Source organism: Bufo bufo, chromosome 6 (genome assembly GCF_905171765.1).
Source record: "Bufo bufo chromosome 6, aBufBuf1.1, whole genome shotgun sequence".
Taxonomy (NCBI): Eukaryota; Metazoa; Chordata; class Amphibia; order Anura; family Bufonidae; genus Bufo; species Bufo bufo.
In genome coordinates this window covers 135,529,495-135,554,864 of record NC_053394.1, presented here as the reverse complement: position 1 = coordinate 135,554,864, position 25,370 = coordinate 135,529,495, and the positions used below count along the sequence as shown (strand labels likewise).

General features: G+C 43.5%; 1 protein-coding gene across 2 annotated transcripts in view; it reads right to left on the bottom strand.

Moving 5' to 3' along the window:
- HCK (HCK proto-oncogene, Src family tyrosine kinase) overlaps positions 1 to 25,370 on the bottom strand; it is a 43,001-nt gene that overhangs the window by 9,390 nt on the left and 8,241 nt on the right. For both annotated transcript variants that reach the window (XM_040435109.1, XM_040435108.1), the window contains 3 exons: positions 12,136 to 12,166; positions 10,780 to 10,879; positions 1,269 to 1,367 (listed from right to left, as the gene is read on the bottom strand). In XM_040435109.1, coding sequence (XP_040291043.1) covers positions 1,269 to 1,367; positions 10,780 to 10,879; positions 12,136 to 12,166 — 230 coding nt within the window. The remainder of the gene's footprint in view (positions 1 to 1,268; positions 1,368 to 10,779; positions 10,880 to 12,135; positions 12,167 to 25,370) is intronic.

The window sequence follows — 25,370 nt, the reverse complement described above, 5'->3', positions numbered from 1 at the left end:
TTTAAAAATCCCAATAAAATATGCCTTCAAGGGTCACAGATAAAATTCTGCTCTGATGAATTTAATAACATACCTTTATGGGGGCCAGAGCCAGGGCCAAATCCCAGTAAAAACATAGTTACGTGATGAAAGGCCGACAGCCATCTCTTGAAAGGGATTGGTGAATAAATCTATTCAGCTCTCATTGAATTCAGTTTTCAATATATGTAAGCTCAATTTTGTTATGTAATTCTATGGCTATGCAGGGGATTTGGAGAAAAACAGAGCTCCAGAGTTAAGTTACGGTCAACGGTAGCGCATCTACCGTATATATGCTATGTACCAATTACATGTTTATCCCGATGATTACCATTATAGGATATAGGTGGGCTCCTGCCAAGCACCCTGGTTGTGTGCGACTTTGTTAAGGCACTTTTTACCGATACTGACAGTGGTTCTTATTTACTAATTCTATAAATGTTGTAAACCTGGACAGATTGTCTGGACCTGCAACAGATTTATCACAGGGGTTCAGGCTGGAGAAAAAATTTGGTGCAGGATTAGACATTGTTGTCTTACTCTATACCAACTATTGGTTGGCTTACTTTGAGACAGAATTTTACACCAGAACTGTGACACAATTTTGGCACATTCCGAGCAAGACAGAGAAAAGGGTAGATACCCTAGTTGCACCTAATTGCCCCATATTGAGCCATTTTTTAGACAGATTTTAGGTGCAGACATATTAGTAAATCTGAGCCAGTATCTTCTTGACTAATCATTGACCAAGAGTAGGTTTGGTCAGCATTTAATTGGTGGTGAATAAGGCCTCTTTCACATGATAGTGAATCATGGACACGGGACAACACACATAACGATTGACTTTAATGTGTGTATTCACACATCAGTGGTTTTCCACGGACCCGACACTATGAAAGCATGCCCTATTTTGGTCCATGATTACAGATCCCTCACACACATTATAGTCTATAGGTCTATGAAAACCACAAACACAACAGAGATGCCATCATGGATCATGCTGTTGAAATTGATTTTCAACTGAGCAGTGCCTGTGAAATATAGATGACACATGGAGACCAAAGGATAGACGCGTGGACCAAACACAAATTCTTGATGGACATCTTCACTGATGAACCAGACTACCTTGTCACAGATGTCATCACAGGCACGGAATGAATGAGGCCTAAGACTGATAAGGTATACCTGTTCAGTGAAATGAGAAGCGTAAAGAGGGTAAATACAGACGTGTTATAAGGCAAGATACTTACTCTTCAGATTCCAGGGAGTTGACCCGTCCTACATAATTGCTGGGGATAAAACCTTCCTCCCCTGTACGAATCAAGTGGGCTCTCCACCATTCCTCGGACCTACAGCGAAATGAAGGTTATGACCAAGCTGGAATATTACAATTCCTTTATGTTTGACAAGGGAAAGCAAACATATATACCCTTGTTCTCCAGTTTCTTATATTACAAGCACCAGGGGGCACTGTTCAGCTTCACTTTAAACCCTTATCATGTGTACATGTACCTCAAAAGCATGCAGGGAGTGTATGGAGTGTGCTCAGGATCTAAGACTGCTTCATATACTGCGAGTACCGGCAGTGTTATACAGCTGACACGTGCCTGCAGCGGCCAAAACTACAATATCTGAGTGATTACACAGAGGGAGCAGATGCCTACTGTCCCCCGACCCCCTCCCTTTTATACAGTGAAGGCCCCCGATTAGAGTGTAATAGGGTGACAACAAAAGCAAAATACACTTCAGTACAGGAGCATTGCAATGTATTGTACAAGTGATCCATTGTAGCAGACACCTGCCAATCACAGACAGGCAGGGCTCCATAGGAACATAATGAATCTCCCATAGACTGCAATGGTAATTCACTGTAGTCTATGGGAGAAGCGATCAGACAATTACATGTTCAAGTACCTTAGGTGACTTAATCTAAGTGGAAAAAAAGTAAAAATCACCCCCTTTCCCACTAATAAAAATGAATAAACAATAAAATAAAATAAATCCTTTGCCACATCCCAAAATGCCTAAACTATTAAAATATAAATGTATTTATCTTGTACAGTGAATGCTGTAATGGGGGGGGGGGGGAAATAACAAAATGGCACATTTGTAATTTTTTTTGTTGCGTCACCTTCCAAAAAATTTTTCATAAAAAGTGATTAAAAAGTCATACACACTCCAAAATGGCAGTGAAAAAAAGTTATGGGGGTCAGAATACGACGAGGCAAATATATTTTTAAAAAAGTTTTTCTTTTTTTTGAGTAGTAACACACAAGAAAAACTATGTAAATGTGGTATAGCTGTAATCGTACCGACACAGAGAAAGAAGGTAACAGATCATTTTAGGGAACATCGTAGAAGTAAAACCTATGGCAGATTTTTTTTCCAATTCTACCCCATTTGGATTTTTTTTCCAGCTTCCCCCTACATCATATGCTATATTAAATGGGGCCATTAAAAAAATGCAACTTATCCCACAAAAAACAAGCCATGATACAGTTCTGCAAGCAGATAAATTAAAAATTCTCTGGGAAGACGGAGTGGAAAAACTAAAAATCACCTCGTTGGGAAGGGGTTAAAAAAATCCTTTCCATTTAACATTTAAAAACCGAAAAAATAAAAGATTTAAATGGTCACTAACTTCAGAAATCCATAATACAAGTGACCACAAGAAACTGTAATATCAGAAAATGCTTTTCTTTTTGAAACATTAAGCAGCTCACAAAAGGATCAAATTACACATGTCAATCGAAATCTATGGAGAGGGGAGTGGGAAGGAGTGAGCAGGAGCTGAGTGAGACAGGACTCGGGGAGAGACACTCTGCAGACAGACTGCTGCAGCTAAATAAGAAGTTTGTTTCTCAGCACAAGTGCTTTATTCACAACTAGTAAGAGAAGAGAAGGTTAGGAAGCAGATTATCCACTACCTTCTGTGTGCAGTAGATGGCAGCTAGCCTCCACCTACCATCTTTGGGAAGACTGCAAACTATGGTGGTCATCTATTAAACACAAATATGCCTATATTAGGCATATTTCTAGCGCAGATTGCAACGCAAAGGTCCTTTGCAATCTGCGACTTTTCCTCGCTCGCACCAGATATAAAAAAGTGTCATTCATCATTTTCTACGCCAGCAAGAAATCTGTCTTACATTTTGAAGCGGCAGTGGATCCGACCGAAGTTATGTAGAGGCCAGCACCTCTACAGCGATCATATAGTGGCCAGAATTAGTGTTATTCCTCAAGTACGCACACTGTTCTATTAACTAATGCTAAGTTTGTAAGGATCACGGACAGTAATCCGACTGAGCTCACGGAAATCCAGACATGGCCTAAGGGTTTCGTCCTTTTTTTTAACAAATAAAAACCCTGCTGCCACGGGAGATTTGGAAGGTCTTATGTTTCCTTTAGCCAAACTCTCAGTAATATACTGTCTCATGGCCGTTCTTTCGGGTCCAGAAAGGTTATACAACCTAGATTTGGGCAACTTAGCTCTGGGAATAAGGTTGATAGGACAATCGTATTCCCGATGCGGAGGTAAATCCTGGCATCCACTTTCAGAAAATACACTGCTCAAAAAAATAAAGGGAACACTTAAACAACACAATGTAACTCCAAGTCAATCACACTTCTGTGAAATCAATCTGTCCACTTAGGAAGCAACACTGAGTGACAATCAATTTCACATGCTGTTGTGCAAATAGGATAGACAACAGGTGGAAATTATAGGCAATTAGCAAGACACCCCCAATAAAGGAGTGGTTCTGCAGGTGGTAACCACAGACCACTTCTCAGTTCCTATGCTTCCTGGCTGATGTTTTGGTCACTTTTGAATGCTGGCGGTGCTTTCACTCTAGTGGTAGCATGAGTCGGAGTCTACAACCCACACAAGTGGCTCAGGTAGTGCAGCTTATCCAGGATGGCACATCAATGCGATCTGTGGCAAGAAGGTTTGCTCTGTCTTTCAGCGTAGTGTCCAGAGCATGGAGGCGCTACCAGGAGACAGGCCAGTACATCAGGAGACGTGGCGGAGGCCGTAGGAGGGCAAAAACCCAACAGCAGGACCGCTACCTCCACCTTTGTGCAAGGAGGAACAGGAGGAGCACTGCCAGAGCCCTGCAAAATGACCTCCAGCAGGCCACAAATGTGCATGTGTCTGCTCAAACGGTCAGAAACAGACTCCATGAGGGTGATATGAGGGCCCGACATCCACAGGTGGGGGTTGTGCTTACAGCCCAACACCGTGCAGGACGTTTGGCATTTGCCAGAGAACACCAAGATTGGCAAATTCGCCACTGGCGCCCTGTGCTCTTCACAGATGAAAGCAGGTTCACACTGAGCACATGTAACAGACGTGACAGAGTCTGGAGACGCCGTGGAGAACGTTCTGCTGCCTGCAACATCCTCCAGCATGACCAGTTTGGCATTGGGTCAGTAATGGTGCGGGGTGGCATTTCTTTGGAGGGCCGCACAGCCTTCCATGTGCTCGCCAGAGGTAGCCTGACTGCCATTAGGTACCGAAATGAGATCCTCAGACCCCTTGTGAGACCATATGCTGGTGCGGTTGGCCCTGGGTTCCTCCTAATGCAAGACAATGCTAGACCTCATGTGGCTGGAGTGTGTCAGCAGTTCCTGCAAGACGAAGGCATTGATGCTATGGACTGGCCCGCCCGTTTTGTTTGTTTTAAGGACATTACATCAAAGTTGGATCAGCCTGTAGTGTGTTTTTCCACTTTAATTTTGAGTGTGACTCCAAATCCAGACCTCCATGGGTTAAAAAATTTGATTTCCATTTTTTAATTTTTGTGTGATTTTGTTGTCAGCACATTCAACTATGTAAAGAACAAAGTATTTCGGAAGAATATATAATTAATTCAGATCTAGGATGTGTTATTTTTGTGTTCCCTTTATTTTTTTGAGCAGTGTACATCGGCAAAATCAGATATATAAACGAGGGAAATGTTTTAGTGTTTAAAGCAGAAAAAGACGTATTCAGACAATTATGAACGCAATAATCACCCCAATCCAGAATCTGTCTAGCTTGCCAATCGATGGTTGGATTATGCTTGCTTAACCACGGTAAACCCAGAACCAACGGAGCAGGGAGACCTTCCATCACAAAACATGAGATGAACTCCTGATGAAAGTCACCCACTCTTAATCTGATGTCATGCACCATCTGAGATAAACACTTCTGAGTTAGAGGTGCAGAATCAATGTCAAAAATGGAAATGTTTTTCTCTAATGCACTCAGTGACAACCCGTGCATACGGACAAGCTGAGCATAAATCAGGTTCACCCCTGCCCCACTGTCGATAAACACCTCAATCCCCACAGTCGTAGACTCTAGTGCCACCTCAGCAGTCAGGAGAAATCGGGTACTACCAGTCAAAGACAAATGCACGCTTTCTGACTCCTCTCTTACCCCTCCAAGAGTCAGATGGGAATTAGACGTCCCCTTTTCTTTTTGACGCTGAATGCATTGACATACATTGATAAAATGTATCCCTTTTGTCCACAGAAGAAAAAAAAAAACACACCCTTCCTACGACTAATACACTGGAAAGCAGATCCAGAAGTAGCTCCCCCTAATTGCATGGGTTCATCCCCAGACCTAAACTCAGGAGTATCTTCACCCAAATTGTCAGTGGAAGACGATACATTATGTGATAGTACGTCCTGAGAGTGAGGGCCCCTAGATAATCCCTAGATAATCCCTGACAGAAATGACTACAGAGAGCCGCATCGTTCCACTCAGTATCCGTAGCCCACCTCCTAAACTCAGAGCAATAGATCTCAGCAGAACGCTCTGCCTGACGAAGGCAACGAACTTGGTCTCGGCCAGGGAGGTCCGGCCCGGGTCATCATAAATGAGACCCAGAGATCTGAAAAATTCATCCACCGACCGGAGGGACTGCGATCCGGTCGGCAGAGAAAAAGCCCAAGACTGAGCGTCCCCTTTAAGCAACAAAATACCCACACCCCCTCTCTGACTCTCATCCCCAGATGAGTGTGGACATAACTTAAAATACAATTTGCACGCCTCTATGAACCAATGAAATTATCACTTCCCCTAAAGAATCTGTCCGGGAGGGCCACTTTTGGTTCAGGACAGACCTGGTAACCACCACTAGAACCAGCAGCCTATGGTCTCTGGATCTGCGAGACGGTCGTGCAGAGGTCAGCTACCTCCAAAGACAGCCCCTGCAGCTGTTCGGCCAGTGTAGCTATAGGATCCTTGGCTGTAGACGGTTTGGTGGTTTATAACCCACACTGAACGTAGGAGGGAAAGGGGAATGGGGAAAAGGCTTGGAAACTAGGGAAAGAAGCAGGTCACCTCCTAGAGAAACCCTAATCAAAGTCCTGACTGACTGCAAGTATGAACTGACTCCAGATGTAGGTGAGTTCGTACACAGGAACCTAAAGTCCTAACTCACCCCGTAGGACTCTGGTACTAGTGTCAGGACAAGAGACAACCTGTTCCTCCAAACGGTAGGACGAACAGGAGTCTCCCTCAGGCCTAAACACAAATGACAGGGAAAAGAGCAACACCAGAAAATCCAAACAATAAACAAAAGGGGAAGAAGACACTTAACTTCAAAAGGCTATGGAAGCACAGGAACTCCGCAGAGATCCAAACACCAGCAATCCACAACAAGACTGAAGCTATAAACCTCATAGCATGGTGGGAGAAGCCACAATAAATAGGGAAGGTTAAATGACCACATAAGCAACACCTATGGAAAGGGATGTGGCCATTACCAGAAACAACACAGACGAATTGATCCACAAGGAACCTGTCAGATCAAACCATGTGTTGCTAGTCTCGCTGATCTCCTGGCACCTGTCACGGGAACGTCCGTGACAATGTAGTTGTATGGGGGAATGTTTTTTTGCGGGATATGTTGTAGTTTTTATTCGTGCCATTTTGGGGTACCCATAACTTACTTTTTAACTTTTATTATTTCTTTCTGGAAAGGAGAAAGAAAAAAACTGCAATACTGCCACTGAGTTTTTCCGTTATAAATTTTGTGGCATTTTTGTTTCTGTTTTACTACTTTAGTGCAAAAACACTCTTTTTTAAAAGAAGAAAATGTTTTTGCATCGCTGCATCCCTAGACCCATAACTTTTTTTTATTTTTCTTTCTATGGAGCTGTGTGAGGGCTTAATTTTTGTGTGACGACTTGTAGTTTTCATTGTTATCATTTTGGGGTACATAACACTGTCATTTTTGGTGGCGAATAAGCAAAAAGCAGCAATTTTGAGATTTTGGTTTCTTTTATGGCATTCACCATATGGGATAAATGACATGATAACTGTGTAGTGCAGGTCGTAACGGATGTGGCGATACCAAATATGCATTGTTTTTTTTATTGGAACTTTTTCTTCCCCTTTTTTTTAACCAATTAATAGTCCCACAAGCGGACTATAATAGGTGATATTTTGATTGCTATTTCCGTAGTGCATTGTATTTTAATGTGAGGAAAGGTTGGAAAAGTCGGGCCTTCAGTAGACTGTAGCCTGCCTGTACTGGCATTGGCACCCCACAATCTCATTTGCAGAGTGCTGATGGGAGACAGAATGAGTGTAACCGCATAAATGTCACGGGCATTATTGGCTGCAGCATGTAAGGAGTTAAATGGCGCAGATCGGCGCTCCTGCCAGTCTAGGCCGTTAGAGCAGGAGAGCAGAACTCATGGGAGACCTGTGCAGTGCTTAGACTGGGCCAGCTTAAAAAGGGTTAGTACAAAGCATTGTAATAGTGCAGCACAGTGATGGCATAGCTCAGGAGCTGTGCTCATGGCATCACCTGCAGGTGCCCTCACTGCCGGGATCAGACATAACTCTGATCTCGGCAGTTTACCCCCTCAAATACCCCAATCAATAATAACCGTGGCATCTGAGGTCTTAGACAGAAGGAGGGGCTGAGCAGTTGTCATGGCAGCATGGGGTCTTCTCAAGAAACCCAGAACTTCCATGTTACTGCACCTACAGTATTACATGTTGCCTGGTAGGATGTAATTGAATACTGGTAAAAGTCTAAACACAAAGGTGCACATTTATTAAGACCAGCATTTTAGACACCGGTCTTAATAAAGACCTAAACTTGGCGGTGGATCCGCCGAAGTTATCGCCTCAAACAGGCGTAGAAAATGGTGAATGAGATGGGCCTGCCGGTCCGTCCCCTTCCCTGCCCACGCCACACCCAGGGATGCATCTAGCCTTTCTGCTGCATGAGGCAAAAACTAAAATGACATCCTTCCCCCCATGCCAAATTCTCAACCTAACCCCTTCCCTCCAGCCTTACTGTTAAAGGCATACTTGGAAAACATGACATGGAAAACATGGAAGTTGTCTCCTAGGCGCAGTATGGGCTTTGTCCAGTAGAGGTCACGGTTTCTTCTAGTGTCACACTATACATGCCTATCTGCCCGCAGCCCGCTCTCTCTGCTGTGTGTGAGGAGTCGGAGATACTTCCGCAGCGCAGCCAGCAGTCCGTACCCCATAGAGATGGGGATGCCACAGGTTGCAGGGGGTGAGCGGCGGGCAGGGCCGGCGCCACCCATAAGCAAAGTAGGCCACCGCGGGCGCCCCCAGCAAGAGTGCGCTCTACGCGGTGGCCTACTTTGCTTATGGGTGGCACTGGCTCTGCATAAGATCAGCATTTCTGTCACTATTTTATGCTGCCCTCAGTGAGGTCAGCATAAAGTGGATGACAGGTTTCCTTTAATCTCTTAAATGCTATGGAAGCAGTAATGCTGTACTTCATTTTTCACAAACGCCTGCCTTTTGCCTAGTTTTTAGTTACATAAACAATGACACAGTATATTTTCTCATGTGATGTTGGTAATCTGAGATGGTATGTACCTACCTTTAAATGCTATGTACACCTTTGGAGGCAATTTTTTGCATTTTACTCATTTTTGGCTTAAAATCATGTTTAATTGGCCTTTTTTTTTTAAAATACTAAGCCATTCTGTCATAGAGGGTTAACAGTTTTTTTTTAACTGAGTGACTGGTACTTTCACTTTGTACAATAATAAAAAAAAATTACCCCCAAAGGTGTACATACATAGCCTTTAAGACCTTCTAAGGACCAGATGTGTTTTCCTGATCTGTAAAACCATACAGTTGTTTTTCTCATAACTGTATGTAAAGTGTGAACCCAGCCCATAACACTCATCACACTACTTCTGAAGTGGATGGGGATTTGGTTCTTATAATTATATTATCAGGTCTCATTCAGACAAGTGTAGAATAGACAGCACATACTGTAGACTGAACAAGGACCCATAACGGTGAATGGCCCTATTTATATGTCTGAATTGCTCTCCCAATAGAATGGAATGGGTCTGTCAGACTGGACAGCACGTGGTCAGCCAGAACACAAACAAGTTTTAGATCACTTATCTGAGGAAGCCTAAGGTGGACATTTATCAAGACTGGCGCTTTACACACCCGTCTAAGCCTGGCTTAGATGTGCCTCAATTATTAAGCGATGCATCTTAATATTTGAGGAACATCTGTAAATGTTCATAGAGAGCTACGCCATGAAGTTGTGTAGTTCTCCGCTACAATCTACACTAGTTTCCTGCCGTTGATTGCAATGCATTTGAAAAAACTCCGTACAATGGCGCTTCACCACTAGCCACTTTGAAAAGTAGTGAGCGGCGCCTCAAACCCCAAACAGTCACAACATTTTGTGCAAATACAGTGTGTGCCAAACTTTGCGACTCTTTGGTGCCAGTATTTTTGCGCACAAGGAGAAGATAAATGTCCCCTTAAGAGCTCATGCACACGACCGCATGTGTTTTGCGGTCTGCAAAACACGAATCCGCAAAAAATACGGATGACGTCCGTGTTCATTCTGTATTTTGCAGAACGGAACAGCTGGCCCCTAATAGAACAGTCCTCTCCTTGTTATGTGGACAATAATAAGATATGTTCTATTTTTTTGTGGAACGGAGATGCGGACATATGGGAACGGAATGCACACGGAGTAAGGGCTCATGCACATGAACGTATTTTCTTTCCGTGTCCAATCCGTTTCTTTTTTGCGGACCGTATGCGGAACCATTCATTTCAAAACGGAAGTTACTCCTTATGTACGTATTTTCGTTCCGCAAAAAAATAGAACATGTCCTATTATTGTCCGCATTACGGACAAGGATAGGACTGTTCTATTAGGGGCCAGCTGTTCCGTTCCGCAAAATACGGAACGCACATGGACGTCATCCGTATTTTTTGCGGATCGTTTTTTGCCGACCAAAAGACACATACGGTCGTGTGCATGAGCCCTAAGGGCTCATGCACAAGAACGTATTTTCTTTCCGTGTCCGTTCCATTTTTTTGCGGACCGTATGCGGAACCATTCATTTCAATGGGTCCACACAAAAACAGAAGTTACTCGGTGTGCATGTCCGTTCTTGAAAAAAATAGAACATGTTTTGTTATTGTCCGCATTATGGACCAGGATAGGACTATTGTATTAGGGCCCAGCTGTTCCGTTCCGCTAAATACGCAATGCACACGGACGTCATCCGTATTTTTTGGGAATCCTTTTTTTCGGAGAGCTCAAATTACATACGGTCATGTGCATGAGCCCTAACTTTTTGCGGACCCATTGAAATAAATGGTTCCGCATACGGTCACCAAAAAAACGGAACGGACATGGAAAGAAAATAGGTTTGTGTGCATGAGCCTTAAGTCTTTATATTTACTGCTTTTGCACTATGTAATCTGAATTTTCCTCTGTTACTCACTCCTCAAGTAGCTGTAGAGTATCGCCCTTCCGAAATGTCAGATCATCTGGGTGCACAGCCTCATAATCATATAAAGCCACGAGCATGACGGGATCATCACCTGTGAGCAAACAAACATCAGAATATTCCCTGCACCACAAAGTACTACACAACCCATCATGCGCTACTGTATCTTAGAGTATCATGTGTGATACTGTCAGCTGAGCTGTGTATCTCATGTCGGATATTCTCGGGAGGACTGGCCATAGACCTTACAGGGAAACGTCCCGGTTGGCTGATGCCCAGGGGGCCTCTCGAGCCCTCCTCACGACCACGGTTATTGCCAGGAGAATCAGGTATTATGCACCTGGCTGCAGGTGCACTCCTAAATTCAACTGTATGGCTGTCCTCAGGATGGCGATACAGCTGAATGCTGAGGTGGGGTGGCAGTATATAGTGCTGCACTGTGAAATTGTGTTCTGCTGGGGCAGTATTATATGCTGCCCTACGGTATTGCAAGCCCTGCCTATTGGGTTGGCCTCACCTACTTGTGTTGCCCTGCCTTCTGTCACTTTGGACTCGCCTACAACATGGGGCTACTTTTAGGCTTTTTTTTTCCAGGTTCCCAGTCTGCCACTAGTGATATTGTTTCGAACCAATGTATCTAAGTCTATCATCTGTGATACTCCTTTGTATAAGGCCTCATGCACAAGACCATTGTTTTATTCCGTGTCCGTTGCGCCGTTTTTTGTGATTTTCTGCGGACCTATTGATTTCCGTTTTTTTCCTATCATTTGCATGGCAAACCTGTCTAAGACTTTTTTTTACATTCCTTTTTGTCTGGTGGTCCTCCGAAAATAAAGGAAGACACACGGAAACAAAAACGTAAACGGATCACGGAACAACGGAACCCCATTTTGCGGCACGGAACACAACAACGGTCGTGTGCCTGAGGCCTAAGCCTATAATGTGTGATACTGTGTACTGAGCTGCTGTATCTAAGCCTACAATGTGTGATACTGTCTGCTGAATCTAATCGTAACCTGTGTGATACTGTTTGCTCAGCTGGTTTACGTAAATTACTCAAATGCCGGGCAGTGTATCTAAGCCTTTAGTGTTTGTTCCATTTCTAGGTCTTTTCTGAACGACACCCTCTGCGGAGATGTCTATGATGTATCATACTGTCTACTGAGCCCCTTGTATCTAACCCTATTATGTGTGATACTGTCACCTGTCTATCATTTGTCAATACTGCGTGCTGAACCGGTGTCTCCGAGAACCAGACAGCACTACATTCCCCATCATGTAATGTTATTGAGGTTCATTTCATCAGATCCACTGCATTTCTGTGCTACTTTTTCTATTGCAGTCACTTACCTCCTCCGCTCAGGCTCTCTTTCGGTTTATTCTGTAAAATAATGAATACATATAAAGGAATCATTGTCTCGTGAAAGGACAAGACACATACAATCCTAGAAACAGAATTATAACACAGACCAAAAACTATAAAGCAGCTCCCCTCCCCCCAGTCCAGTGGGAATATAAGAGTGACAACCACGGTTGCAATTGCTATTTTCTGACACCCATAGCATTTGGCACTTCCCTTTGCACATACACCAGTGAGAAGTAGCAATGCTGGTAAGGGTTCATTCACACGTCCGCAATTTCGTTCCGCATTTTTCGGGAAACGGAATTGCGGACCCATTCATTTCTATGGGGCAGCATGATGTGCTGCCCGGATACGGAATTGCGGACCCGCACTTCCGGGTCCACAATTCCGTTCCCGAAAAAAAATAAAACATGTCCTATTCTTGTCCGCAATTGCGGACAAGAATAGGCATATTCTATTAGTGCCGGCGATGTGCGGTCCACAAAATGCGGAACGCACATTGCCGTGTCCGTGTTTTGCGGATCCGTAAAACACGTTACGGACGTGTGAATGGACCCTAATAGTGTCCCTATGTGGAATTTTTAGGTGACTGTCTGGAAGTCTCATTATTATTGCTCAGGGCTCCGTTTTAAGATGTAGAGAGCATTTACACGACAATTTGCGGAAGCGTCAGAACTTCCGTTCACAGATAGAATGAAGTAATACGGGTTTATTGCAATAGCTTCCTATATCTTTTGTGCAAACTTGGACTGTTCCTTGGTGGAAAGCACCCACCTCGTTATCAACCATATTCTCATAATTATCAAAACAAGCCTTCGCATCACATATAAGTCCGAAAGTTTTAATTACGAAAGCTAACTACTAAGTTTTAATCATTAAAGTTTTAACATGCTTTTATCTATTCATGTATATTTTTAAAATCAGTTATGTGATTATTCACATGATGAGGATTATTTTAGTAACTAAAAAAGGGTATATCTTGAGAAAGAATTAGGCCCCTTTCACACGAGCGAGTATTCCGCGCGGATGCGATGCGGGAGGTGAACGCATTGCACCCGCACTGAATACCGACCCATTCATTTCTATGGGGCTGTGCACACGAGCGGTGATTTTCACGCATCACTTTTGCGTTGCGTGAAAATCGCAGCATGCTCCTCTTTGTGCGTTTTTCACGTAACGCAGGCCCCATAGAAATGAATGGGGTTGCGTGAAAATCGCAAGCATCCGCAAGCAAGTGCGGATGCGGTGCGATTTTCGCGCACGGTTGCTAGGAGACGATCGGGATGGAGACCCGAACCTTATTATTTTCCCTTATAACATGGTTATAAGGGAAAATAATAGCATTCTGAATACAGAATGCTAAGTAAAACAGGGCTGGAGGGGTTAAAAAAAAAAAAAAATCATTTAACTCACCTTAATCCACTTGCTCGCGATGCCCGGCATCTCCGTCTGACTCTTTTACTGTATAGGACCTGTGGAGAGCATTAACTATAGTTTAAGGACCTGGGATGACGTCACTCCGGTCATCACATGGTACGTCACATGATCTTTTACCATGGTGATTCACCATGGTAAAAGATCATGTGACGTACCATGTGATGACCGGAGTGACGTCATTGAAGGTCCTTTAGCCAGGTCCTAAAGAAAAGAATACAGAAGCAGATGCCGGCTGCGCTATCAAGTGGATTAAGGTGAGTTAAATTATTTTTTATTTTTTTTAACCCCTCCAGTGCTATTTTACTTTTCATTCTGTATTCAGAATGCTATTATTTTCCCTTATAACCATGTTATAAGGGAAAATAATACAATCCACAGAACACCGATCCCAAGCCCGAACTTCTGTGAAGAAGTTCGGGTTTGGGTACCAAACACGCACGATTTTTCTCACGCGAGTGCAAAACGCATTACAATGTATTGCACTTCCCGCAACGCACCCGCGCATTTTTCAGCAACGCCCGTGTGAGAGAGGCCTTAAGATAACTTCAAATCCTTTATCCAGTTTGTTAGGAATGTCTTTTCAGCAGCATTGGACAAAAAACGCATTGGGGGGGAAAAAACGCATGAAAAACGCACCGTTACTGCACCATGCATTTTTTTCTTTTTGTTTTCTTTGGTGTTTTTTTTTCTCCAAAAGCAAGATTTTGACACAATACATCGATCTGCTAGTCAAAAACCATGGATAGATGCAATATTTTTGATTAACAACACTAATAACATCAAAGTGACTTTGTACATCAAAATCCGGTCCAGACTTTCTATTTAAAGAGGACCTTTCACTACTCTACAAACTAAAAACTAACTATATCAGTGGGCAGAGCGGCGCCCAGGGGTCCCCCTGCACTTACTAGTATGTCTGGGCGCCGCTCCGTTCGCCCGGTATAGGCTCCGGTGTCTGCGCTCCCTCTGCTGTACTGGAGTGATTTTTTGTATGAGGAGTGTCCCTTGCTGCAGCGCTGGCCAATCGCAGCGCACAGCTCACAGCCTGGCTATGAGCGGCGCCCAGACATACTAGTAAGTGCAGGGGGACCCCTGGGCGCCGCTCTGCCCACTGATATAGTTAGTTTTTAGTTTGTAGAGTAGTGAAAGGTCCTCTTTAACTGCTATCATGGTCCAAGACAGGATTTTGTTTTCACTGGATTTCAATCAGGAAATGGGATATAAAAAGGTGGTAAGGTGGGTTCCAGATTACCACTGAGGAAGAAGTCAGAACCCATAAGGCTTCGAAAGGCGTCTGGGAGAAATTTGGACCCTCTAATACCACCATTTCTGCGTACGCTACAGACCACCAGGACCTGCACCTCTCTTATCTGCTGGCTGAGAACAGATTGCCCCGTGCCTGCTAAAGAACTCCCTGGAGCTACACTGTTCCACTCCACCCTAATTGGAGCAACCCAGGACTTAAGCACGAGGGACGCTGAAACAGCAGAGACCAGAGGAAAGGCTTTTTTGCGCTTTGGAGGTAAGGGAGTAGTACAGCTCATAAAGAGGTGGGACGCCACCAGAGAGCTGGAATCCCGAATTATTCAAGTTAATCTGTGAAATTGATACAGTGTTTCTATAACGAAATATTGACTTTGTGAGCTGACCAAATATATAGTGTTGGATCGATACAACACCTGCAACTCACAGCCAATAATCGAACTGAAACCACGTCCTGCTATCTGGGAAAATTATACAAATGCATTCCAACATGTTTAATGGCGATTATTAATGCCGAATATTTGGTGACCATCCAATCGAGATTCTGGTTTGAATGACTATTCTATCTGTTAACCAGAGCATATTGTGAATTGCGGTTATTGAATTTTTGTGGTTATCGAATATATGGTGATGGTCTGATCGACATCCAGCCCGAACGATCACCTTGATTTGATGACCTGACTACATTTGCTGCTAGGCACATAGGTTCAACGAATACCCAATTCCTCAGCCTTTAAAGGGAACCTGTCACCGGGATTTTGGGTATAGAGCTGAGGACATGGGTTACTAGATGGCCGCTAGCACTTCCGCAATACCCAGTCCCCATAGCTCTGTGTGCTTTTATTGTGTAAAAAAACCGATTTGATACATATGCAAATTAACCTGAGATGAGTCCTGTACGTGAGATGAGTCTGGGACAGGACTCATCTCAGGTTAATTTGCATATGTATCAAATTTTTTTTTTTTTACACAATAAAAGCACACAGAGCTATGGGGACTGGGTATTGCGGATGTGCTAGCGGCCATCTAGCAACCCATGTCCTCAGCTCTATACACAAAATCCCGGTGACAGGTTCCCTTTAACATAATAATCGTCATTTTAGTGACGTTTTAATGGTTTTATTGTGTATTTCTACTACAATTTACGTATCTTGTATGTTGATTTTAGATGCATGATTTTTAGTAATTTGTGACCTGCAGAATATTTGAATATAATAAAATCAAATGTTTGAGCGGTCTTCCGGATATATGAGTGCCATATCTTTCTTGACTATCTTTTCGTATTAACCTTTTGGTGTGTGGAGTTCACACTGAGATATAGAGCACCATCCCATCCCCATTGATTAGTAGAGCCACCTCATTCTGCAATTGCGGACAAGAATAGGCATATTCTATTAGTGCCAGCGATGTGCAGTCCACAAAATGCGGAACGCACATTGCCGTGTCCGTGTTTTGCGGATCCGTAAAACACGTTACGGACGTGTGAATGGACCCTAATAGTGTCACTATGTGGAATTTTTAGGTGACTGTCTGGAAGACTCATTATTATTGCTCAGGGCTCAGTTTTAAGATGTAGAGAGCATTTACACGACAATTTGGGGAAGCGTCAGAACTTCCGTTCACAGATAGAATGAAGTAATACGGGTTTATTGCAATAGCTTCCTATATCTTTTGTGCAAACTTGTCACTTCACTTCACTTCGTCTGCATTTAGGGAATTTCCAGAACAGTGGTTTATTTTCCCTGCAGATCGTTAAGTAAAATCTGCACTTTTTGCAAGTCAAGAATATTGTGTAAATGGGGGAGAGCGTTCAGCGAGAATGAGGAAATGGGATTCATCAAGTATTAAAATAAATGTCTGCTACCGCATTACTCAGCAGTACCAGGAAAGGCTTGGAGGAATTGTGTCCATTCTTAGTTTTCTGCTTTGTATGGGGTTTTGTATGTGAAAGTTCAATTGTGACCCTTGATGAATACATTTCAGGTATTTCATCTAGAAGCCAGATGATAGTTACTCCTTTTGCTATTGAGAATGGAGAGGCGGTCAAATATACCCCTCCCCAGTTTCATTTTCGGGACCTGACATTTAAAAGGCATCTGTCAGCAGATTTGTACTTATGAAACTGGCACAGAAGCGGACTGGCCATAGACCCTACAGGGAAATTTCCTGGTGCGCCAATGCCCAGGGGACCACAAAGCCCCCCTTATGGTCGGGTTCATATCAGTCTGATGTTCTCAGCATTAATTAATGCTAGGAGCATCAGGTACTTATTCACCTGGCCGGCGGGTGCAGGTGTCCTCCTGAATTCAACTGCATCGCCGTCCTCAGGACAGAGATACAGTTGAATACTTGAGCAGCAGTATTGTGTGCTAAACTGTGGTATTTGGTTCTGCTGGGGCGATATTTTGGGCTGCACTACAGTACTGTTGGCCTCAAGTACTTCTGTTGGCCCTGCCTACTTGTGTTGCCCCACCTTCTGTCATTCTGGACTCACCTAAAACATGGAGCCATTTTTATTTATTTTTTCCAGGACCACTTTAAGTTCCCAGTCCGCCCCTGAACTGGCTGACCTGTTGCACGTGAGCTTGGCAGCTAAAGGCATCTGTGTTGATCCTATGTTCATATGTGCTCGCACTAAACTTCATCACACCTGGCCCTGTCAATCAAAGTGGAGAGGGCGCGTCCGTTGCAGAAAGAGCTGATCCGCAAGGTGTAACGGCAATGCCCCTGTTGCTCCTAGAGGCTCCTTTGCATATATTACAACATCATTTTTCTCAGCAATGCGGGCACATACAAATATGGAACCAACACAGATGCCTTCAGCTGCCAAGAGCACATCCAACAGGTCAGCGGATTTCATAGGTACTATTCACTAAGCCAGTGGCCACCAATAATGGAACACTGCACCACTGGACACTAAACCATTGTTCACCAATAGTGGAACACTGCACCACTAGGCCCTAAACCATGGGTCACCAATACTGGAACACTTAACCACTGGACACTAAACCGTTGGACACCAATACTTGGACACCACTAAACACTAAACTACAACACCAATACTGGGACATGGCACTGCCGGATACCAGGACTGGGGCACTAAACCACTACAGCAATACAGGGACACTACACTGCTGGATGCCAGGACTGGGGCACTAAACCACTAGACACTATTACTGGGATACTACACCACTGGGCGTTAAACCACTGGACACTAATACTGGGACACTACCCCACTGGACACCAATACTGAGACACTACATCAATAGACACTAAACCACTGGACACCAATACTGAGACACTACATCAATAGACACTAAACCACTGGACACCAATACTTGGACACTAAACCAATGCACACTAATACTGGGGTACTACACCAGTGGACGCTACACCATGGGACACCAGGACTGGAGAACTAAACCACTAGACACCAATACTGGGACATTACACCACTGGACACAAATACTTGGACATGATATCACTTGTTACTAATACTGGGATACTACACCATGGGACACTACAACACTGGACACCAGGACTGGGGAACAAAACCACTACTGGGGAACGAAACCATACTGGGACATTACACAACTGGACACTAAACCACAACATTAATACTGGAACACTACAACAATGGACACCAATACTGGAACAATGCACCACTGGTCACTAAACCACTGGACACTAATACTGGGACATTTTACTACTGGAAACTAAACCATGACATCAATACTGGGACACTACACCACTGGACACCCTAACTGGAATCTAAACCACTAGACACCAATATTGGGAGATTACTGAACTGGACACTAGACCACAACATCTATACTGGGATGCTACACCAATGGACACCGCACCACTGGACACCAATACTTGGACACTAAACCAATGCACACTAATACTGGGGTACTACACCAGTGGACGCTACACCATGGGACACCAGGACTGGAGAACTAAACCACTAGACACTAGACCACAACATCTATACTGGGATGCTACACCAATGGACACCGCACCACTGGACACCAATACTTGGGCACTACACCATTGAACACTAAACTAGTGGACACTAATAATGGGATATTACACCAGTGGACGCTAAACCATGGGACACCAGGACTGGAGAACCAAACCACTAGACACCAATACTGGGAAATTACACTACTGGACTCTAAACCATGACATAAATACTGGAACACTATACCATTGGACACAAATACTTGGACGTGATACCACTAGTCACTAAACTATTGGACACCAGTACTGGGACACTACACCAGTGGACACCACAACTGGGGAATTAAACCACTAGACATCAATACTGGGACACTACACCACTGGACTCAAATATTTGGGCATGACACCACTGGCCACTAAACCACTGGACACCAGCACTGGTATACTAGACCACTAGGCAACAGGACTGGGGATTAAACCACTGGACACCAATACTAGGACAACTCCAGATCAGGAACTACAGGATATAGATGGAGAGGCAGTAAACAATTGGACAGCAGTAAATTAGGTATTAAACCACAGACTAGGGACTAGAGAACAACTAATCCAGATACAATGATTGTGTATGGTGGATCTTTTGTGCAGCTTGCGGATTGACGCTTCTGCAAATTGTTCAAATATAGATGATACATGAATTGAAGCCCCATTATCTCAAGTTTTAAATAAGGGGAAGTTGGAGCGTTGCATTTGTGGTTTCTTAGTCCCACACCTCTTCTGAGAAACTTCTGTTGAACGCTGGGACATTAAGCAGCTGTTCTGTACGCTTGATAAAACACTAACCTGACACAATGATGGACCAAGACAATATGTCACACAAAGCATGTCATTGAAGATATGCAAAATGGATGAGGCAGAATGCAAACCTCTGTTGGTGTCAAATTTCTACACCCTAGTCAGTGGTGTTAAAATGCATACCCCTATCCCAACGCATAGCCATGAAGTATCCAGAGAACCCTTGCCCTATGATAAAATCAGTGGAGCTATAACTTGGATACAGCATGAAATCCTTTACTATTGCAAAGTAAATATATATGGTGTGATGATCATAAATTGTGCTGGTCCGTGACATTACTCGATGGCACCAGACTTTGTATAGAGATAAGGACATGGGTTGCTAGATGGCCTCTAGCACATCCACAATACCCAGTCCCCATAGCTCTGTGTGCTTTTATTGTGTAAAAAACCCGATTTGATACATATGCAAATTAACCTGAGATGGGAGTCCTGTACGTGAGATGAGTCAGGGACAGGACTCTTCTCAGGTTAATTGGCATATGTATCAAATTACATATATACCGTGTAAAAATATGTTTTTAATATAGTGTATACAATGTATACAGCGTAATATACACTATGGGGGAGATTTATCAAACTGGTGTAAAGTAGAACTGGCTCAGTTACCCATAGCAACCAATCAGATTCCACCTCTTAGTTTCCAAAGGAGCTGTGATAATGAAAGGAGAAATCTGATTGGTTGCTATGGGCGACTAAGCCAGTTCTACTTTACACCAATTTGATAAATCTTCCCCAATATTTTTTTATAGTATAATTGCAATAACGTACTAGCATATAGCATGTCTCTAATATATGGACACATACTACATATCTAGTTATACCAGCTATATTATATATCTAGTTATACCATGCTCCAAATATAGTGTGCAAAAACATTTTAGAGCTCTAGATATAGGAGCATATTTATTAGGAACAGCATTTTAGACGCCGGTCCCTAAGCTGGCGGTGGTTCCGCCGAAGTTACGAAGAGGCGCAGGCCTCTTCATAACTTCGGCGGATCCTCCGCCAGTTCTAAACGTAAGCCAGCGTCCGAGCTGTCTTACATTTAGACTTTCTTCTACGCCTAAAACAGGCGTAGAAAATGGTAAATGAGGCCAGCCCATCCCCGCCCATACCATGCCCACTTTTTGTTAGACCTGACATGAGCAGGGAAAAGTTGCAGATCTGCAATCTGCGCCTGAAATACGTCTAATATAGGTGTATTTCAGTATAATAAATGACCTATAGGAACATAGGAAGACAGGCACTCTATATGAGGTCACCAGCAGATATCCAAGCCCTGGGAAGCGCTTCCAAACTCCCCTGCACCATCAGGCTGCCTCCATCCATTGACAACACCGGGAATTAAAGCGCGCGCTAAACTGCCGCACGTGGCAAGAACGCCAGACACAGTCAGCAGCCCTCTGACCAGAGGAAAAGACAGCAACATTCGCACCGACAGACCGATCCACAAACAGCAGCCCTTCGCGGTCATCGCATCCATCTGCAACCGCGCTGCCGGCCCCGTCTATCCATAACCGCACTAAGCATCCACAGCACACAGAGGATCCTGCGCAGAGACACCCACATAGAAGAACCGACGATCCTCCAGAAAGGTAAGTAACAGCGACCAGATAGCCAATTTTAGGTGGGACGCCACCAGGCACTTTCGCATAGCTGTGTATACACATACATCGGATCTGAAATGCTGCTGATATATTCTTTTAAACCTGTCACAATTTAGATTTTTGTACTAACTTTTTACTTATTTTAATCAACTGAATCCATCTCAGACTATTGACTATATTTGTCTAATATTTAAAGTTCTACATACCATGATTCTGGACTTATAGCCCAATACAGGGTGTTTTATCATCACATTTTTACATTATTTTTATTTTTCTTTATTCATTTATCCATTCATCTATTTTACACCACCCACTCCTCTCCCCGTACATTGGGAGTGACCTATATTGATAACGTTTTTATTACTACCCAAATAAATATAGTTTTTACCATATACGCACTATCCCTTGTCCTTTGTTGATATCTGCTGGTGACCTCATAGAGAGTGCCTGTCTTCCTATGTGCCTATACGCCTGCCTTTTCTGACTGGGTGAGTCAGCTTAGACACGTGCACCTTGCATATTGCCCACACAGGAGAGCCACCGTATTCCCTCCAAATAATAAATGACCGTCATAGTTTTTACAACATGATAATATTTTATCTTATGGAGTTTACACCATAATAGTATAATATATAACAAGTTATACAATTATAGGGCACATTTATTATGCGATGTTTCCCCCTCAGTGTTTGGGTAAAAAAAAAAGTCACAACTTTTGGCACACACTATAGTTCTGTGCAATTTGTGTCTTTTATTTTTATGTCATTTTTGATAATGTTGAACAATGTGAGTGGGGCTTAACAGGAGGAGACGGTCTCCTGTGGCCCAACAGATTTACCCAAGAAACTTAAAGGGGTTGTCTAACTTCAGCAAATGACATTTTTAGTGTAGAGAAAGTGAATGCAAGGCACTTACTAATGTATTGTGATTGTCCACATTGCCTCCTTTGCTGGCTGGATACATTTTTCCATCACATTATACACTGCTTGTTTCCATGGTTATGACCACCCTGCAATCCAGCAGCAGTGGCCATGCTCGCACACTATAGGAAAATTGCTGGCCTCTCTGGTGGCCGAGACCGCGGGAGTGCGCATAGTCCAGCACTTTCTTCTATAGTGTGCAAGAACGGCCACCGCTACTGAATTGCTGGAAGGTCGTTACTAGGGATGAGCGAATCGACTTCGGATGAAATGTCCGAAGTCAATTTGCATAAAACGTTGTTCTAATACTGTACGGAGCAGGAGCTCCGTACAGTATTAGAATGTATTGGCTCCAATGAGCCAAAGTTATTGCTTCGCGAGATTTTGCGCAATAACTTCATAAATTAATTTGTACTGTAAAAAAACATTTCCCGAACTCGGCTTCGGTTCCAAGGTACCACTTGGAACCGAACCCGAGTTTTTACAGTACAAATTAATTTATGAAGTTATTGCGCAAAATCTCGCGAGACTTCGCAAAGCAATAACTTTGGCTCATCGGAGCCAATACATTCTAAAACTGTACGGTGCTTCTGCTCCGTACAGTATTAGAGCTAAGTTTTATGCGAATCGACTTCGGATGTTCCATCCGAAGTCGATTCGCTCACCTCTAGTCGTTACCATGGAAACTAGCAGTGTATAATATGATACAAAAATGTATCTATCCAGCAAAGGAGACAATATGGATAATAACAATACATTAGTAAGTGCCTTGTATTCAATTTGTCTACATGATAAACGCCATTTTCTGAAGTGAGACATCCCCTTTAAGTAAGTTATAGCACTAATGTATGCCAGCTCACAGTCAGAAGATGCACCGAAGTTATTGTGTCTGTGCCTCATAAAGAATTTGGCAAGTCTTACTCCAGCATATGAATACATTTTCACCATAGTGTCTACTGTACAATATAAATCTATTGTATATAGTATAATAATATACTATACATCCAGTTATATCAGTTATACAGTGTTTATAGTGATATACTATATATCTAGAAATCACATTTAGGCCTCTTGCACACGACCGTATGGTTTTGCAGTCCGTTTTTTTGTTTCAGTAGTGTTTCTGTTCACGCTATCGTTCCGTTTGGTTTCCGTTTTTGATCAGTTTTTTGCGGATCGCAAACGGAAATGGAAGCATACAATAATATTTAAACAGTAAGTACATTAAAAAATTGAGCTGGGCATAAAATTTTCAATAGATGGTCTCGTATGGCATATACAGTATACAGTAATTACATGGAAAAAATTTGGCTGGGCATATAATTTTTAATAGATGGTTCCGCAAAAACGGAACGGATACGGAAGACATACAAATGCATTCCGTATGCATTCAGTTTTTTTTGTGGACCCATTGACTTGAATGGAGCCACGGAACGTGATTTGTGGGCAATAATAGGACATGTTCTATCTTTAAACGGAAATACGGAAATGGAATTCATATGGAGTACATTCCGTTTTTTTTGCTGAACCATTGAAATTAATGGTTCCGCATACGGACCGCAAACAGAAACCGCAAAAACGGAACGGAATCGAGAAAAAAAAACATTTGTGTGCAAGAGGCCTTATAGTGTAATGATATATTATATATAATTTGCAGTGTAATACACACTACATCTAGTTATAGCAGATAGGAAGTACCGTATTTTTTGCCCCATAAGACACACTTTTTCTCCCCCCAAAATGGGGGGGGGGAAGCCCCTGCGTCTTATGGGGCGAATGCTGACAGTTTTACATCGCAGGCTGCGATGTATGAGCGAGCGGGGAGGGACTGGGAGGAGGAGCTGGGGGCCGGCAATAGCGGCGGGGCGGTGCAGTCACTGTACTATAGCCCCGCCGCTCCAGTGCTGCAATATTCAAATATAAAATGTCTTATTTAATTAAAACTGATTACACATGCCCCCTCACTCCTATTATTACCGTACATCCTAACAGCTTCAGTAGAATGCAGGCACGCAGGCCGGGCGGGCGGCATCGTAACTCCCTGATGTCACGTGCCTGCGCCGCCTACTTTATGGATGAAGCAGGCGGCGAAGTGACGTCAGTGAGTGATGCGCCGGCCGCCCGGCCTGCCTGCCTGGGTTGTCCAGAACCTGTTAGGATGTAAGGTACTATTAGGAGTTGGGGGGCATGTGTAATCACTTTTAATTGAATAAGACATTTTATATTTGTATACTGGAGCGGCGGGGGGAAGATCTGTGGATGACAGTTTTATGGGGAACTTCTGTGGATGGCACAGTTATGGGCTGGGAGGGTCTGTGGATGGCACTGTTATGGGGTGGGGGGTCTGTGGATGGCACATATATAACAGTGCCACCCACAGATCCCCCATAACAGTGCCATCCACAGATCCCTCCTGTAACAGTGCCAGCCACAGATCCCCCTGTAACAGTGCCAGCCACAGATCCCCCCACAACAGTGTCCGTCATCCACAGATCCCCCATAAGTGTCCGTCATCCACAGATCCCCCCATTACAGTGTCCGTCATCCACAGATCCCCCCATAACAGTGTCCGTCATCCACAGATCCCCCATAACAGTGTCCGTCATCCACAGATCCCCCCATTACAGTGTCCGTCATCCACAGATCCCCCCATTACAGTGTCCGTCATCCACAGATCCCCCCATTACAGTGTCCTTCACAGATCCCCAGTAATAGTGCCATCCACAGACCACCATTAGTTCCAAACCCACCAAAAGCACACCTTTTGGTTAAAAATATTTTTTTTCTTATTTTCCTCCCCAAAAACCTAGGTGTGTCTTATGGGCCGGTGCGTCTTATAGGGCGAAAAATACGGTAATAATACACTGTAAATATTATGGCTGGGAGATATTGCCTAAAATTAAAATCTAATTTTTTTTCTAATTTGAAGATGATTATCAATTTTAATCTCCATTTTCAGTTTTTTTCTCCTTTTCTTTTCTCTGGGAGCCCTATGGGGTCCCAGTGGTCGGACTCCCACCAATCAATTAGTTATCTCCTAAAGGGCTATTTAGGTGCTAAGGCCATAAGATTTTTATATTGCGTTGTCGCATTCAGACAGTCATAACTTTTTTTTTTTTTTTTTTGTTAATGTAGTTGTTTATTTGCAGGACAAGTTGTATTTTTTAATAATAACAT